The sequence below is a fragment of the Branchiostoma floridae genome, chromosome 4, assembly GCF_000003815.2.
Source record: "Branchiostoma floridae strain S238N-H82 chromosome 4, Bfl_VNyyK, whole genome shotgun sequence".
Lineage (NCBI taxonomy): Eukaryota > Metazoa > Chordata > Leptocardii > Amphioxiformes > Branchiostomatidae > Branchiostoma > Branchiostoma floridae.
Genome location: NC_049982.1, coordinates 609187 through 626251, shown reverse-complemented (window position 1 = coordinate 626251; position 17065 = coordinate 609187). Strand labels below are relative to the sequence as shown.

General features: G+C 41.2%; 1 protein-coding gene across 1 annotated transcript in view; it reads left to right on the top strand.

Moving 5' to 3' along the window:
• The window catches only part of LOC118414687 (myotubularin-related protein 13-like), a 62728-nt gene that overhangs the window by 2817 nt on the left and 42846 nt on the right, over positions 1-17065 (top strand). Inside the window, exons 2-8 of the mRNA XM_035818887.1 lie at positions 10500-10588; positions 11487-11615; positions 12535-12684; positions 13742-13855; positions 14402-14507; positions 14947-15079; positions 15614-15722. Of these exons, the coding sequence (XP_035674780.1) occupies positions 10500-10588; positions 11487-11615; positions 12535-12684; positions 13742-13855; positions 14402-14507; positions 14947-15079; positions 15614-15722 (830 nt within the window). The remainder of the gene's footprint in view (positions 1-10499; positions 10589-11486; positions 11616-12534; positions 12685-13741; positions 13856-14401; positions 14508-14946; positions 15080-15613; positions 15723-17065) is intronic.

Here is a 17065-nt window from a genome sequence, read left to right as displayed (position 1 = left end):
CCTAGCTATGGCACATACATACACTCACAAACACACTGTAATATAGCCTGGAATCCAGCCTTGTTCGTTTTAGTCAGCTCCGGAAGGTCGCTACATGCATAACAAGGCTGGACTCCAGGTTAACTGCGCTGTACATGTTGACAGGGTGAACGTACACTCGTACAGTCAAACCTGCTTAAGAGGACCAAGGGACCAATAGAATCTTTGTAATAATGTGTATGTAGTTACATGGCCGACACTCACAAACACACTGTACTGTACTGCTGACAGGGTGGGCATATGGTCAAACCTGGTGAAGAAGACCACTCAAGGGACCGATACAAGTAAAATGTATGCATGTTGTTGCGTGTAGACCTCTGATGCGAGGGCCACATAAATGTACATGCAGACAGGGTAAACATGTACATGTTTCATAATGTCATATCTGAGTGGGGTTGATGTTAGATATGGGTGTTCTGGACCGGGTGATAACTTGGCTTATCACATGGGATTCTACTGTTATCACATGGTCTTCCATAGAATGATTGAGATGCATATCGCATGCACACTCTGTCACAGTAAAAAATTTGAATAACATTAAGTTAGATTTGGATGTTGGGATTGCCCTTGTTTTGAATTTCTTAAAATAATTGTTTGTGAAAACATTGGTCCAATTTTCTACTTAGAATCTATTTGGTAGAGTATCTGACTCCAACTGGCGTTTTAAAATCATGTCTTCATGTAAACTCTGTATAGAAACTTGGTATAGAATAAACTGCACTCTACTTGTCTCTTGTTATTTTATTGGATTGGTACTACTACTATGGTAAGTCCCCAAATGTGTGAACGACTGCCGATATAATTTGTTCATCTTTTAAACGGTCCATAATCTAGTCCAATGATTTTTATCAGGTCCATTTTTAGGGGACCAGTGAGTCCAAGAAAAAGAATGGTTTTGTACATGTATACCATACCAGTACCCACCCTTATAGGTAGGCGATAAATGTGATGATAATGATAATGGATAGGTGATAAATGCAATAATAGTGATAATGGCTAGGTGATAGATAAGGCGGGGGAGGGATCCAAGAATTTCCTAACTGGCTCATGAATTTTTAAGATGAGATTAGACCTAATTTAGTTCCAGACTTAATGGCTTGTATGTAGGTCAATGTAGGCTGCATTCTTTCTCAGGCCTGTGCTACAGTGCACATACTTTATTTAGACAATGATCTTAAGTAAAGTCAAAGTCAAAGTCAAAGTCAAAGTCAGCTTCTTATTTCATTGTATAAAAGTTGATTTCATTATGAATAGCTTCACATGTACAGCAAACGAATTTTCTTAGTCATTGACTTGAAAATTCATTTCTGCATTCATATTTTGTCATTTCTCTTGTGTACCTGCTGATCTTAGCGTCGGGTGGGTACACGGGTACTTGATTTTGGTTGAGGAGGTAAAAAAGCTTTGGAAGAAGAAAGATGGGCTCTACTTTCCTATACTGTCCTTAAATTAAAAGTTGTTCTGCTGTCCCGATGGCCTCAACTTCGGCTCAAGACTTGGTGTTGGTAACTTGGTACTAGTACTTCTTACCTTCTTAGGTTACCTTCTGAAACCTGAATCTTGCTTGATCGGAACTAGAATCTAGGTATCTTCATGAAAATGGAGATTTTGTCTGTGTGTGTGTGTGTGTTTGTGTCTGTCTGTATGTCTGTGTCTGTCTGTGTGCTTGTGTTTGTGTGTGTGTGTTTCCGGATTTTTGTAATCAGCATACCTATTTTCAAACTTTTCTAAGAGAGATACACAATGACAACAAAGGTGGATCCGCTAAAAACAAATTGAGGTCTTACAGACTGTTCAAGTCCACTTATAATGTGGAACAATACCTGGATATTGACAATATTCGGCACAGGACGGCCGTCACAAAACTACGAGTCAGTTGCCACAAATTACACATCGAAACCGGAAGACATAACCGCACTCCTCTAGAACAACGAATATGTAGATACTGCAATCTAGATAAGTTAGAAGACGAACATCATTTTGTAGTAGAATGTAGTTTGTACAAGAAAGAGAGAGCTGAACTCTACAGACTAATAGAATCCATGTTCCCCCACTTCATACAACTAAGTAATATAGACAAATTTATATTCCTTATGAATCTAGACAAACCTTTACTTATAAAGCATATCTGTTCTTACATTTTCAATATCACAAAGAAACGAGAAGAAGCCGAATGTACGCAGTAGAATACGATCCTTGAGTAGTGTAGACTCATTGTATCATTATATCATGTTGTATCATGTGTTGTGACCTGTACTAAACCCAGTGGGTATGAATGTACAATAAAGGTCTTCATTCATTCATACCTGAAGAACCTCTCGATGGATTGTGATGATAGATGGTATTTATGTAGTTTCTGGGAAGACGAAGGCCAAGGTCGATTTTAGGCCTCCTAGTAAGTATGTGTCCTTGGTACTGCAGCAGAACTTCCATTTTTTGTACAAGTATTTTTTGTACAAGTATTTATTTTACCTGGACATGCTATGGTCGATTTTTGGTGGCAGATAGCCTTTTTGCTAAGCATTTCATTGACATCCATGTAATAAGATTCGCCCCAAAAGAGCTGTTACTCAAGCAACTGGATATGATTTTGGAAACAGTCAGACGATATGATTTTGGAAACAGTCAGACGTTTCAGATAACCATCTGACGTCTTTCTTAAGTGACACTGGAGAAATCTTGTTGGAGAGAGTTATTTATTATATCCTAGCTGTGAATCAATATGCAAAAGAGATTTAGTTGGAGAATGTTGGTTTATCCTAACTATGAATTAATATGCAAAAAGGGAGGAAGACAGTTAGCAGATAGCCTTTTTGCTAAGCATTTCATTGTCTACTTCTAAGCATGTCATCGTCTAGAAGTGTTTCTAACTCTGAGAAATGCTCCACTTCAGGTAGATCTAATTGGTATGACCTCATCTTGTTTACGGCAGGTAACAGCATACCGAAGAGTGTAGTAAGGCGGTGGTTGGTTACACCTGACCAGGTCCGCCTGCATACTTTCACCCCACGAGCTCCGCTCTCTCTATTGTGTACTCATTGTACCAGGATTTACTCTCTGATAAGGTCACGCCAAATATATTTGTTGCTTCTCGGATTTGCCTGTCCATTTTTTTTCATTTTCCAAAAAGAAAAAGAAAGAAGTCCAGAGAAAAAATAATACAGGTTTTGCTATCACAAACATGTAGATATTGCCATTCAGAGCCACATTCACATAAATTCAGTCTAAAAACAATGCCTTTAATTCAGAAATTAGTAACAAGTTAGACATTGTTAATGGCACCTAATATGAGGATGAACTGAACTGAACTGAGTAACAAGTCAAAAGAAGGGATTCATTGCATGAAACTTGCCATAAAATCCTCAGGCTGTTATTTATTTGTGTTATTTAAGACGTATATCTTTTGAAAAAATTTTTTTTGACCTGACGGCCCAATTTTTTTCTGAACAAATCCGAGAAGCAACAAATAAATTTAGTGTGGCCTAAGGCCATTATGTTGTGTTTCAGATTACCTGTTTTACTTGAGCAAAATCTTTTCTGGGTGACATCCTAGTTAGTTTCCTGCCACTTCCCTACCCCATGTCCAAGTCCAAGAAGAGTTTTAGAGCTGTGAAAAACTAACTAAGCTTAACAAAACAACAAAAGCAAACCCAGGCTGTTTTTTTTGTGGTCAACCACAATTGTCCATCTGAAATTTGGTTTTGATACATATGTTTTAGAATCCTTGCCTACCTATCCAATTTTTTTTCAGGACTGTATTTTATTTATTTTTAATTTATTGGTTTGGCTGTTCAGCACGCACAGCCAGGGCTGCCCAACTAGCCTGTGGCTAAAACTTCCAAAAGGCCAGCCCTGTAAATTACCGGAAACACAGCGTTAATTTTCCTCAGCCCCAGATAAATCTCCTGGACGCTGGCCAAACATAACAGCCCCCAACAATGTAGGGACACTCCAATTTACCAAATGCATGTCTTGGCAAGACACAAGGAAGGGTAGGAATCCAATCAGGAAGTGACTGGAAGGGTTCTCCCCAGAGGGTGGAATAAGGGAGGCCCTCCACTATACTCTCAGCCAGCTCCACTATACTATTTTTCAAATTTAGTGTGTTTCTTCCCTATTTTCTTTGTTAGCTTTGCTAAAATTAATGACAATTCACAGATTTTTGTGCCAAGTGGCATCACTTTTCCAGTCAGCATTGTCTGCAAAAACTTGTGAATGAGCAATGATCAAAACAATAGTCGTTTTGCCACTTCACAACAAAGGAATCACTATAATATGTTATACTTGTAGTATTTGACACCCTCTGTCATTGCAAATGAACCCATTTTCATGAAAGCACAGCGCGTTGTTGCGGGTTATTTTTGCCAGCCCCTCCAGGGTAAGTATGTTGTATAGAAAATTGGATGGGCAGGTAGTATGATGTTTTATGGTCATGCTGTCTATATTATGAGTGGGATAAGAATATTGTCAACTTGAAGTTAGTCATTTTTGCAAAACTGTGCTAAAGCAAAAGGATCGATGGTATATATGTTGATAGTTGTACTTGATGTTTTGGGATATTTTCAGGACATTAGCTCAAGTGCGTGTCTTTGTAATGCATGTAACACTGTCTAGCATGTGTTGTGTGTTACAACTTACATGTACCTTCACCATCAGAATTTGGCAGGATCTTATGTTTACACCTAGGCATGTTACTATTTATGTTGTTTCAAGCATTTGGACTTTTCAGATTTATTGATGATATCAGAGACACTGCTTTCTTAAGAGCAGGAAACAGGTGATGAAATTATAGACACTGTTTTGCACAAATTACAGGTTTCATTTTCAAGACTCATACTCAAGTATTTTCTACATGTACATGTATATTCCTTGATACGTCACTGAAGGTTAGACATCCATGTAATAAGATTACTCAAGCAACTGGATATGATTTTGGAAACGGTCAGACGTCTCAGACAGCCATCCAATGTCTTTTGTCAGTCACACTGGAGAAATCTTGTTGGAGAGACTACTTTGTATATCCTAGCTGTGAATTGATATGCAAAGAAGATATAACTAGTAGGAGAACAGGTTTATCCTAACTATTTACTGTATTAGAATGCAAAAAAAAGACAAATTTTTAGTAGTCAATAGGAAACAATGTCTGTGTGACCGTTTCCAAAATCATATCCAGTTGCTTGAGTAACAACAACTGTTTTAAGTTAAGTTAAAGTTTGGCCATGCATCTACACACGCGTAGGGTGGCGCCCATCTCCACTTTGAAGCCCTTGGGCCACACATGTACAAGCCACTACAGCAGGGGGCTGGTCCGCTGGTAGTGATGTGTGTTTAACTTCCATACTCTTCCTCTTAAGTGCTGAGTGCTAAGCAGAGAAAGCAGCATGTACCATCTTTTGAATTTGGTATGACTCGGCCGGGGATCGAACTCACGACCTACCGAATGCAAGGGGAACACTCTACCCACTAGGCCATTGCACCAGTGAAAACAACTGTTTTGGTGTATGTATAGTCGGATTCCTTATTGAAGAATTGGATAGTTGACAGGACAGTCCTTGTTACTGTATTGTTGAAGACAGGGCTCAGGCATTTGGCCAACATTTGTCTGGCAATGATTCCAATGGCTGCCAGATTAGTATGTGTAAATCATCATGCTTAAACCTAGATGTTTTGAAGTTCAAAAGGTACATTTTAGTTTGCCTGACAAAATCATGCTTCTTGCAGCCCTCCCACTTTGACATAGAAGAGTTTTTGTAATTTAGGAAATAGCTTATAGTTATAATATGGCTATGTGACTCTACACTACCACCAAGAGGCAACATTTTTTGCCAGCAGTATGGCTGGTGTTCTTTCTATCACATGCATTTTTCAGGGGTCAGCTAATGTTGGCAGGTCTCAGGGCCCCATGGATTCTCAATCCGATGGTAGATTTTTAGATGAAAATGTGCTCGACTCTGTGGTGACATTTAAATTTGGCAACTTTCTGATGATGAACAAATTCAGCCAAATGTCACTTACTCACTCACTATCCGGTTTAGCGTCCGTTGTTCCCAGTCTTACAGAGATTGGACGTCACTGACAGCTGTGACGTAGGACATTTGGACCTGCATTTCAAATTTGCAGCTGGAGTCTTGTTAACAACATTATGCAGATTGGAAAAGCTCCAGTGGAATGAACAAATGGAAACTGGGTCATGTTTCATGGAATAGGCATGACAGATACAGGTCAAGGTCAGGTTCTCTGTTGTTGGAGTTTTTCTTGCTCCAAAGGTCAGTGAAAGTGTGTTTATTTATGACTTAAGACTGGGAAATCCTGCAGGGTTCTAGCTAGTGCATTTTAGTGTAGTGGGCCACTACGCTATAATTTGTGACCACTACGCTAAAATAAGGGCCACTACGCTAATTTTAACTAGTGTTGTGGTGCTTTGCTATTATTTTCTTGTTCAACAATGTCTGATTAATGTCTGAACAATGAAAAATGATGATATGCCCCTTCAAATTACATGTGATGTTAACAGAGTTTCAACTTTTAACTCTACATTTTCAAAATCTCGCCATGGAGGGGCCAAGACCCCCCTTCCACACCAATGTCCTGATTGGTCACTTCGCTACCATGCCATTCCCACAATGCAAAACTGAAATCCTGGCTAGAACCCTGTCCTAGGAGGTAGTTTTACAGGTGATGGACTAGTAGTAGGCATTTTAGATGTCAAAATGTTATGACTAGGGCCTAGGAAGAAAATGTTGTTTTTCCTGTTTCAGTCCTGAAAAAATTAGGGTCAGTAGGTAGGGATTATCTTTTTTCTTGTCATTTTTTTTAGGTTGTACAAACTCTAGTGATACTTAACAAAGTAAACTTAGATGCATGATGACAGTTGTCTTTCAATGTCAAACTTTAACTTTGTGCATGATAGATACATTAGATAGGACAAGCAGTGTTTTTACTTCAAAACGGGTTGCCAAGTTGTTAACTCTCAGATTTTAAAAACAGTTGCGGAAACTTTAGTGGATGTAGCGCTGATGGTTTGCTTGGGAAGATGGCAGCTGCCCAGTGTATTGATTATGAACCGGAACTGCAGCCAAATATCATGCTGTTTGGCTTTTGTTATGAAATAAACTTAGTATCCTATTATTAGTATTTATAAGCCTACCTTGTTGACATATACAGTCAAACCTGCACTAGAAGACCACTCAGGGAACTGATATAAAACCTGGTCTATGTGGACAGGTGGCCACTATTATATAGACTGGATTCTTTAGGCTAGTGTCAATGGGGAAAAAATGGACCGCTGAAAAATGGTCATGTTTACCATGTGGTCATTGCATCTGCTTGGGATTGTTTTGTACATTAATATTGTAGCTCTGTGTTTTGGTGTATTTTCACTTTGCTGCAGTCAGAGTCACCACAGGTTCTTTTTTTTAATCTATGCTGTGACCACACCTCATTAGTAGCTGTGTTGAACTGAATGATATTTTACAATACACCACGCTGGCTAGTATCGGTGAGGTGGGAATTTACTTTTCGTTTGAAGTTCTTCAAGTCTCTGGTATTTACAATGTCTTGTGGAGGGCAGTTCCATAGTTCTGTGGACAGTTGATCACTATAGACCAGATCCTTCATGACCAGGCTTGTGTCAATGGGGAAAAAATGAACCAACAAAAATTGGTCATGTTTATCTAAGGGCTTCCCCACATCTGCTTGGAGCCCTGTGTTTTGGTGTATTCTCTCTCTGCTCTGATCAAGGTCACCACAGCATGTTGTCACAGCCAGGAGAAAGGTTCTAAACTCCAGGCGGCCATCTTGTTGTGCTCTTGGACATCTCAAGGTCATATGTGTCATGGCCGGGGTAAGATGGAGTCCTGGGGGAGGCTGAGGTCAGAGTTCCCCAGGGCAGAGGGGGGATGCCATGGACATACATGTACATGGAGAAAATAGGGTTCATCGGGGTCAGATGGGGAGGGGACTGTCCACTTTTTATTTGGGACAAGAATTAAATTTGCTGAAGGGTAAAATTTTTTACCTGCTTTCAGGAATTACTCTAAATGCATAAACTTTTGCGGTGGTTTAATGTTTCCAATTTTCTAGGTGGCCCCTCCACCGCGAACTTAAAACCACCTCAAACATCGAACATTTTTCCATGGTAGTAAGAGATCCTACACTGCATGGTGCTGCAGCGAACTTAAAATCACTGTGAAAAGTCCTTTTTTTCCCCCGCTACTGATGTGGAATGAGTGTTGTACTGTTTTGGTACCTGCTAAATACAATTATAGCACTTGTTGGGTCAAACTCTACATTTTGAAAAGCTGAAATAGAGCACACATACACATACAATGCCAATAAAAAGATGTGTACCTATAGTCTCAGGTAGCGTCTACAAGGTACAATGTATGATCATAGCCTGCTAGAATTCATCTGTAAAGTCATCTGTTGTGTATCATATGGCATTGTTATCAACATTACATCCATCAAATCTGAAACTTAAACTTCTCATTATGAAATATTTTGTTGGGTATACTTAATTGTTAGAGATAATACTACACTACAGTATCCAACACCAGTAGCCAGTAGGCTTGTTTTCCCAGCAATACTGTATCGTGTGGCAATGTCATTTGATCTTAAACTTTAACTCTGAAACCGTAACATTTTGTTTGGTATTACTTGAATGTTAGAGGTAATACTACAGCAACTAACACTACTACATGTAAGCTACATTATCTTGTTTTCCCATCTGTACTGTATCATGTGGCAATGTCATTGACACCGTCAACATTTTATCTTAAGCTTTTACTTCTCAGTATGCCAATATTTTGTCAGGTATTACTTAAATGTTAGGGGTAATACTATGTACAGCAACTTACACCACTAAGCTATCTTGTTTTTCCATCTGTACTGTATCATGTGGCAATATCGTCAATATAACACTTTAAACAGTCAACATTTAATCTTAAACTTTAACTCTGAAACTGTAACATTTTGCTGTGTATTACTTAAATGTTAGAGGTAATACTATAGCACCTAACACACTATGTACAGTATCTTGTTTTGCCATCTGTACTGTACCATGTGGCAATGTTGTCCTCAGAACACTCAACATTTAATCTGAAACTAGAATCTTATAGTATTTACTCCAATGAATCATACTTTTCGTAGTATGTAACATTTCTTTAGTATCATTTAAATGTTAGAGGTAATACTACAGCATCTAACACCAGTAATCTACTATCTTGTTTTCCCATCTGTGCTGTATCATGTGGCAATGTTATCAACAAAACAGTCAACAAGTCCAGTACATCTGTCTTAGCTCTCAACTCACACACAGGTCAGGGTGTCACTTGTTCCTATACATGGGATTACAATCACTCACATGTACCTATACATGGGGCTCAGGAATGGTGTTGGGATTATGTAATATCTTGTGTGTTTACCTTTGTAACTAGTGTAAGTAATGGAGGTATTGTTTATTGTCCTGAACCAGTGTTTTTTGTATGTTTGTGTTTCTAGAGATATATTTTAAGAACCTCTGAATTGATTGTGACGATATTTGGTTGGTAGGTACTAGTAGGTAAGGTGTTTGTAATGCGATGGTCAATGTTGATTTTGGGCCACCTGGTGTATGACCTTAGTACTGCAGCAGAACGTCAGGTTCAGAAAACCAAGTGAATGAGTTGATTGACCTGACGCACATTACATCAACGATAGGTTTGTTTGTGAGCCTCCTCTGCAACAGCACATTTAAGGTCTGTCAAAGACATGAAATCCAGGATCAGCAGCGCCTCTTTTGGGCCTGGAAATTCCAGGAATCTGTGCTGGGCTGGAATGGGTCCAATACGGCTGCCTCTACACTTTGTAGGGGGATTCTTAGAGCTGGAAAAAGGACAGATTGGTTTGGGGCTGTTGCACTCTAGAACCAGGGGTGGTCAGGAATATTTTTCTTTCTTTGGCCTTAACTGCCAAACCCGGATATATCCAGCACACATATACATGTCCTGTGTTCCGTGCCCGGATATATCTGGGATAGCGTATTCCCCTGAAGTAGCAGCTTTGCGCGCGTGTAGCGCACGAACCCCGGAAGTTAGGGACTTCTGCCTTGTTTGGGGTTTCTTTGTGGAGGTCAGCGGCCAACCCTGGCACTTATACTAGTTATAGCATTTTATAGTGCTGAAACCCTGGCAGTTTAAGGGTTAAAACAGGAAGTTGCCTAACCAGAAGGATTTTAATTTGTAGCAACATAGGATACAACATTATTAATCTTATTATTATTAATAAGTTTGTTTGAAAATAAAATTGACCATGTACTTGAAAGGCGGTTCCGAGCAAAAAGTGCTAGAGGGAAAAATTATGACTAATGATGTGGGGAGGGGGTGAAGATATTCCTCATTTTGCTGGCTTGTTTGTCGTTTTTCAACATTGGTTATAAACAACAGTAATTGATGACCTTGTTTGTTGTTTTTTCTGTGTTACAGGAGGTATTGGCACAGGAAGAGGAAAGATCTTACAGCGGTTCCCCACTACAGACTGGGAGGATGTGACGTTTCATCAGGGCTTAGAACTGGTGCGTTGGGAACTACTTCTTTTTTGAGTATAATCAATGTTGTCTTATTGAATGGAGGTTAAATAATTGAATGGAGTTACCTGTACAAGTAAAAGGAATGGGTACCTGTATAGAAAATTCATCTACAGGCACAGGCCCTGAACCTGGACCTGATTGTCTGTGAAAACTTATGAATGGGCTATACACAAAAACAAATGGTCCATTTCACTACAAAGGATTCTGTTTGGTTGAGTATCTGACTTCCACTGGTGTTTAAATGTCCTATCTTCATATAAAAAAACATAACTGCCTCTGTAAACTTAAACCAAGTTTGACTGGAGAAACTTGGTAAAAATGACTATCAACAACAAGCTTTATTGACATGCCAAAAAGTATAGTGACTTTTGTATGGTCGACTATAAACTACAAAAAAAGTGGATACAGAATAAATCTGAGAACTCCACTAGCTAAACAATATAGAATAACAAGAAAGCCTCCATACAATCAGTACATGGGGCTAGACATGAGTGTCACTATCTTTTCTAATCACAAAGCAATCTTTTAGGAATTTATTTATCTTTCATGATGTTAAAGTTACCGGTGCAATGGCCGAGTGGGTAGAGTGTTCGCCTTGCATTCGGTAGGTCGTGAGTTCGATCCCCGGCCGAGTCATACCAAAGACTCTAAAAATGGTACATGCTACTTTCTCTGCTTAGCACTCAGCATTTGGGAAAGAGTATGGAAGTTAAACACACATCACTACCAGCGGACCAGCCCCCTGCTGTAGTGGCTTGCACATGTGTGGCCCAAGGGCATCAAAGTGGGGATGGGCGCCACCCTACGCATCTGTAGATGCATGGGCAAACTTTAAATTTTTTTTTTATGATGGCTGTTGGATCTAACTCTCCTCTCCCCCCAGTTCTGCCAGCCAGGAGGATGGAACCTGTCCATGCAGCGCCGCCCGCCCGCGTTCTTCGTGGCGACGCTAACGGACATGGACGCAGAGCGGCACTACTGCGCCTGCCTCAGTTTCATGGAGCCTGTCGAGGTAGGTACAACAGTGTGTGTGTGTGTTTGTTGTGTGTGTGTGTGTGTGTGAGTGTGTGCTTGTGTGTGTGTGTCTGTGTTAGTGTGTGTGTGTGTGTGAGTGTGTTTGTGTGAGTGTGTTTGTGTGTGTGTGTGTGTGTGAGTGTGTGCTTGTGTGTGTGTGTCTGTGTTAGTGTGTGTGTGTGTGTGAGTGTGTTACTGTGAGTGTGTTTGTGTGTGTGTGCTTGTGTGTGTGTGTGCGTGTGCGTGTGCGTGTGTGTGTGTCTGTGTATGTGCGTGCTTGTGTGTGCTGACGGACATGGACGCAGAGCGGCACCACTGCGCCTGCCTCAGCTTCATGGAGCATGTCGAGGTGGGAACAATTGTTTGTGTGTCTGTGTGTGTGTGTGTGTGTGTGTGTGTGTGTCTGTGTTTGTGTATGTGTCTGTGTGTGTGAGAGTGTGTGTGAGTGTTTGTGTGTGCGTGTCTGACGGACATGGACACAGAGCGGCACTACTGCGCCTGCCTCAGCTTCATGGAGCCTGTTGAAGTAGGAACAAAGGTATTTTTTTAAACACTACTTCACCAAAATGAAGTGAAGTCTACTTCACAGTCAGAAAAAATGATGTTTACACCTTCAAAAATAGACTTCAATGTCTTGGGCGACAGTAAAAAAAATCTCTCTTTGTCCTTCATCAATAGAAATGTACTTTCTTGATCTAGAGATATTTTTTCTCCACCCTTTTCACTAACTTTTTGATACATCCTTCCCTAGTCAAGTCTAACTTTTGTTCAGTACTGACCCCCACCCCCCTCTGAAGATTCTATGACGTCAAACAGTCGAACCAAGTGCTGTATATCTTTCCCTAGTACTGTTGCTCAAAGATTACTTGACTTGTCTGTCATAGACATCTCTCACCACTGTGTCCATGCCCCCCTAGGTCCAGCCAAACCAGCCTGATGAGCAGGAGAGTGAGGAGGATGAGGAGGAGGAGGGAGTGGAGAATGGGGAGGGGCCCAAACAGACGCTCATGTTCGCCCCCAAGTCACTGGTGCTCGTGTCCAGACTACAGCATTTTGAAACATTTAGGGTGAGTAGCTCTAGGGTGAGGGGCCCAAACAGACGCTCATGTTCGCCCCCAAGTCACTGGTGCTCGTGTCCAGACTACAGCATTTTGAAACATTTAGGGTGAGTAACTCTAGGGTGAGGGGCCCAAACAGACGCTCATGTTCGCCCCCAAGTCACTGGTGCTCGTGTCCAGACTACAGCATTTTGAAACATTTAGGGTGAGTAACTCTAGGGTGAGGGGCCCAAACAGACGCTCATGTTCGCCCCCAAGTCACTGGTGCTCGTGTCCAGACTACAGCATTTTGAAACATTTAGGGTGAGTAGCTCTAGATCCAGGGTGGGCACCAGTGCTCTGATGATGTGAGGTACTCAGGCTTTTAGCCAGGCATGTGTCATGGCGTCATCTAGACGCTCTTTTCTTAAAATAACAAGAAATTGGACGCACTAGACACCCTTACACTGGGAGCAGATTCTCTGACAAGCATGAAATTCTGATTGACCAGGGATGCTACTGGGTCATTTGTGGGCACAGTCTTCTACTGTGACCTTGCTGGCAGTAATTTTGCCCCTCTGGATACCTTAGAATGTACCATTTTAACTTCATGGAAGGTGTGTGTGTGTGTGTCTAGGCACCTATATCACTTACCGCTACACACCAAGAAATTTGGACCCCCTATAGTAAAATCCTAGCTAAAAGCCTGGAGGTACTGCATTTGCTATTCCAGAGCACGACGTAAAGTCTGCTACCCTGTGTACGAGGGAATTTTTAGGCGTAGAACCTCTGGCATGTACAAGAATAACCCAACACACCTGTGGAGAAGAGTATGGTTGACATGATATGAGCCGTCATCAGTAGAATACACATACTTTGTAGATTTTCTAGCAGTATGATGGACTATAGCAGCTACGTTTAAAGATGCAAAGTGTTTGTATGTAGGCTATTTTATTACAAGAAATCTAGAGGAATATTACCGCCTTTCTACTTCAAAATGTTTGTCCACAAGAGTTGTAGACGATGATGATAATATTCTTGTTTCTTTAAGTCCAAAATTCTAATTATTGTGTGTTTTCCCCCACAGCATTGTTTAGGTATCCTGTACACAGTGTACATAGAGAACCAGTCTGTGCAGATAGAGACTCTGGTGGGGAACCATCTGGGCAGTGTGCACGTACCACCGCCGGTAGGGCCACAGGTAAACACAAACATGTCAACAAACAAACAGTAAATAGAAAACAACACATAGTGCTGGAGGAAATATAACATCCTGGGCAGTGTGCACGTACCACCGCCGGGAGGGCCGCAGGTAAACACAAACATGTCAGCAAATAAACGTATATAAGTACAAACCAAACATACCTACTGCAGGAAATATAATATCTCAGGCAGTGTGTACACACATCCTCTGGGACCACTTGTAAACACAAATGTCTCATTATCAAGAAATAAGTAAAATGATAAACCACACGGTGCATGTATAATATCTTGGTAACAGTGCACGTACCACTACCTGTAGTAAACACAGGTAAACACAAACATGTCAACAGATTAACAAGTAAATAGCATGCCACGCATAGACATTGAACTGTGTGATAATACATTAGTGGACATTTGACAAGATAGTTCAGTAAGCAATAGGGTATGTTACAGATACAGAACAAATGTCTGCAATGTATAAAATGAGGTCTTATGATTGAATGCATTTTTATATTGATTTCTTAAATGTTTTCCCTATTTGCAGGTGAGATTTTCCATAGGAGCGGGAGACAGACAGGCACTTCAGCCACCACTGTCGGACAGCCTCCCTGTCACAGGGACTACAGTGGCCATGCTCTTTAGACAACTAGGTAAGCACAGATAATACTGAAAAACACTTCCAAAATTAGTCTTTTCCATGCTGCTGTGGCCAGGCTCTTTAGACAACTAGGTAAGCACAAAAAATACTGAAAAACACTTCCAAAGGTCATTTTATAACCAACCTTGTCGCTTGGTCTCAGTGGAGGTTCGATCCCAAGTTTTGCCCCAGATCAGATGTTGTGTAAATAGATTGCATTCATCATTCAACTGGTAACGTAAAGCTGCCGGATTCATAATATCATTAAATATGAAGGCGCCTCAAGAGTCAGATTTCTGCACATAAATTATACATGAACCCAATACACTTATAGAAAGTAGGGATGATCCAATGGGAGCTGTGATCAGTGTCATTGCACAAACATTCGAGATTAAACTCAAGGTCCCTTCAGGGGTGAAAGTCATTTTTCATCATGTCAATCTCGTCCCCAGGTATCTACAACGTGATCTGTCTGTTCTGTGCGGCTCTGACGGACCACAAGATCCTGTTCCACTCAACGTCGTACTCTCGGATGTCGGACGCCTGCCAGGCTCTGTGTGCGCTCATGTTCCCCATTAAGTACAGGTAAGTCTCACTCATGTGCAGGTGGGTAATACTGTAAAAGTACAGGTGAGATGTCACGTGTGTCTGCCAGGCCCTGTGTGCTCTCATGTTCCCCATTAAGTACAGGTGAGTCTCACAGACACCTGCCAGGCTCTGTGTGCGCTCATGTTCCCCATTAAGTACAGGTGAGTCTCACAGACACCTGCCAGGCTCTGTGTGCGCTCATGTTCCCCATTAAGTACAGGTGGGTCTCACACACCTGCCAGGCCCTGTATGCGCTCATGTTCCCCATTAAGTACAGGTGAGTCTCACGTATGTGTGTGCTCATATTCTCAATTAAGAACAGGTGGGCGATACTGTAAAACTTTAGCAGTTTTCATTTTGCATTTTTTTGCCATGACCTTTCTACCATGGAATCATGATGCCACAAATCTGTACTTCCAAAGTATTGCTACTGTGCATGTGTGAAAATAAGACATCCAGGTTAACAATAATTTATAGGTTAATCTGGGGAAATTTTACGTAGGCCTAACAGTTTGTATGTTTTCCCCCCAGCTACGTGTACATTCCCGTACTACCGGCCTTTCTGAAGGAGGTGCTCTCCACACCAACCCCCTTCATCATCGGTGTCCACGCTTCGCTCAAGAACGAGATGGCAGATCTGGTAGGTCCAGTCTATTGTGCTATGACATTGGTAAATGCCTCCTCTCCTGGCTTGAGTGGACGATAGGGGTGGGTACCGGTACAGAAAATTCAGGTCCGCTTCAGGTCCAGAGGATCAGGTCCGGACCTGAACCTGATTCAGTATGACTCATTCTAATGGTCCATTTCACTACAAAAAAATCTGTTTGGTGGAGTATTAGACTCACACTGGCGTTTTAAAATCCTACAACGCTAACTGCCCCTGTACGATTGTCTGTAAAACTTGGTAGAAATTACTATAAACTCTACTCTACTTCACTCTTGTTATTTTCTTCCACCTGCAAGCGCCAAAACTTGTGAATGCCTGATATAATCTGTTAATTTTCTAATCGGTCCAACATCCGATCCACCTAATTTTTTCAGGTCCGGTTTTTCTGGACCGGTCCAATAAGAAAAACCGGTTTTGTACTGGTACGGCATACCGATACCAAGCCCTAGTGTACGACAATGAGCTTTGTCTAGATTTTCAAACAGAATTCAATCCCTACAACTTGATAAAAATGGTGGAAATTTCCTTCAGGACTTACAAGTGCTATCTATCACTCTTCTTCAGCATTACTAGAATGAACTAGCAGAAACAATTCAATACAAGTGGATGCCATCTTCATTACTGTAGTTGGGGAAATTTTCACAATGGTTCTATGTTTGCGTATGTATCTGAGTGCCATAAAAATGTAAGCAAAATGAGTGTAAATGAGTTGTGTAAAAGAATTCTCCTATATCCTATATTCTACATGTGCCAACTTGATGAAATCATTTTCCGGTGTTTAAATTTGGATGTATTTTTTTTTGTTTCAAGCTGGATGTGATCATAGCAGACTTGGACGGGGGCTGCCTGACGGTACCAGACTGCATCAGTCTCTCCCTGTCCCTAACTATTGTTCACATCAGTCTCTCCCTGTGCCTAACTATTGTTCACATTCTGTTTAACGTTTTTTGTCCCCAGTTGGATGTGATCATAGCAGACTTGGACGGGGGCTGCCTGACTGTACCAGACTCTCCCTGTACCTAACTATTGTTCACGTTCTGTTTAACGTTTTCTGTCCCCAGTTGAATGTGATCATAGCAGACTTGGACGGGGGCTGCCTGACGGTACCAGACTGTAACTGACCATTGTTGACGTTCTGTTTAATGTTTTCTGTCCCCAGTTGGATGTGATCATAGCAGACTTGGACGGGGGCTGCCTGACGGTACCAGACTGCACCAGTCTCTCCCTGTACCTAACTATTGTTCACGTTCTGTTTAACGTTTTCTGTCCCCAGTTGGATGTGATCATAGCAGACTTGGACGGGGGCTGCCTGACGG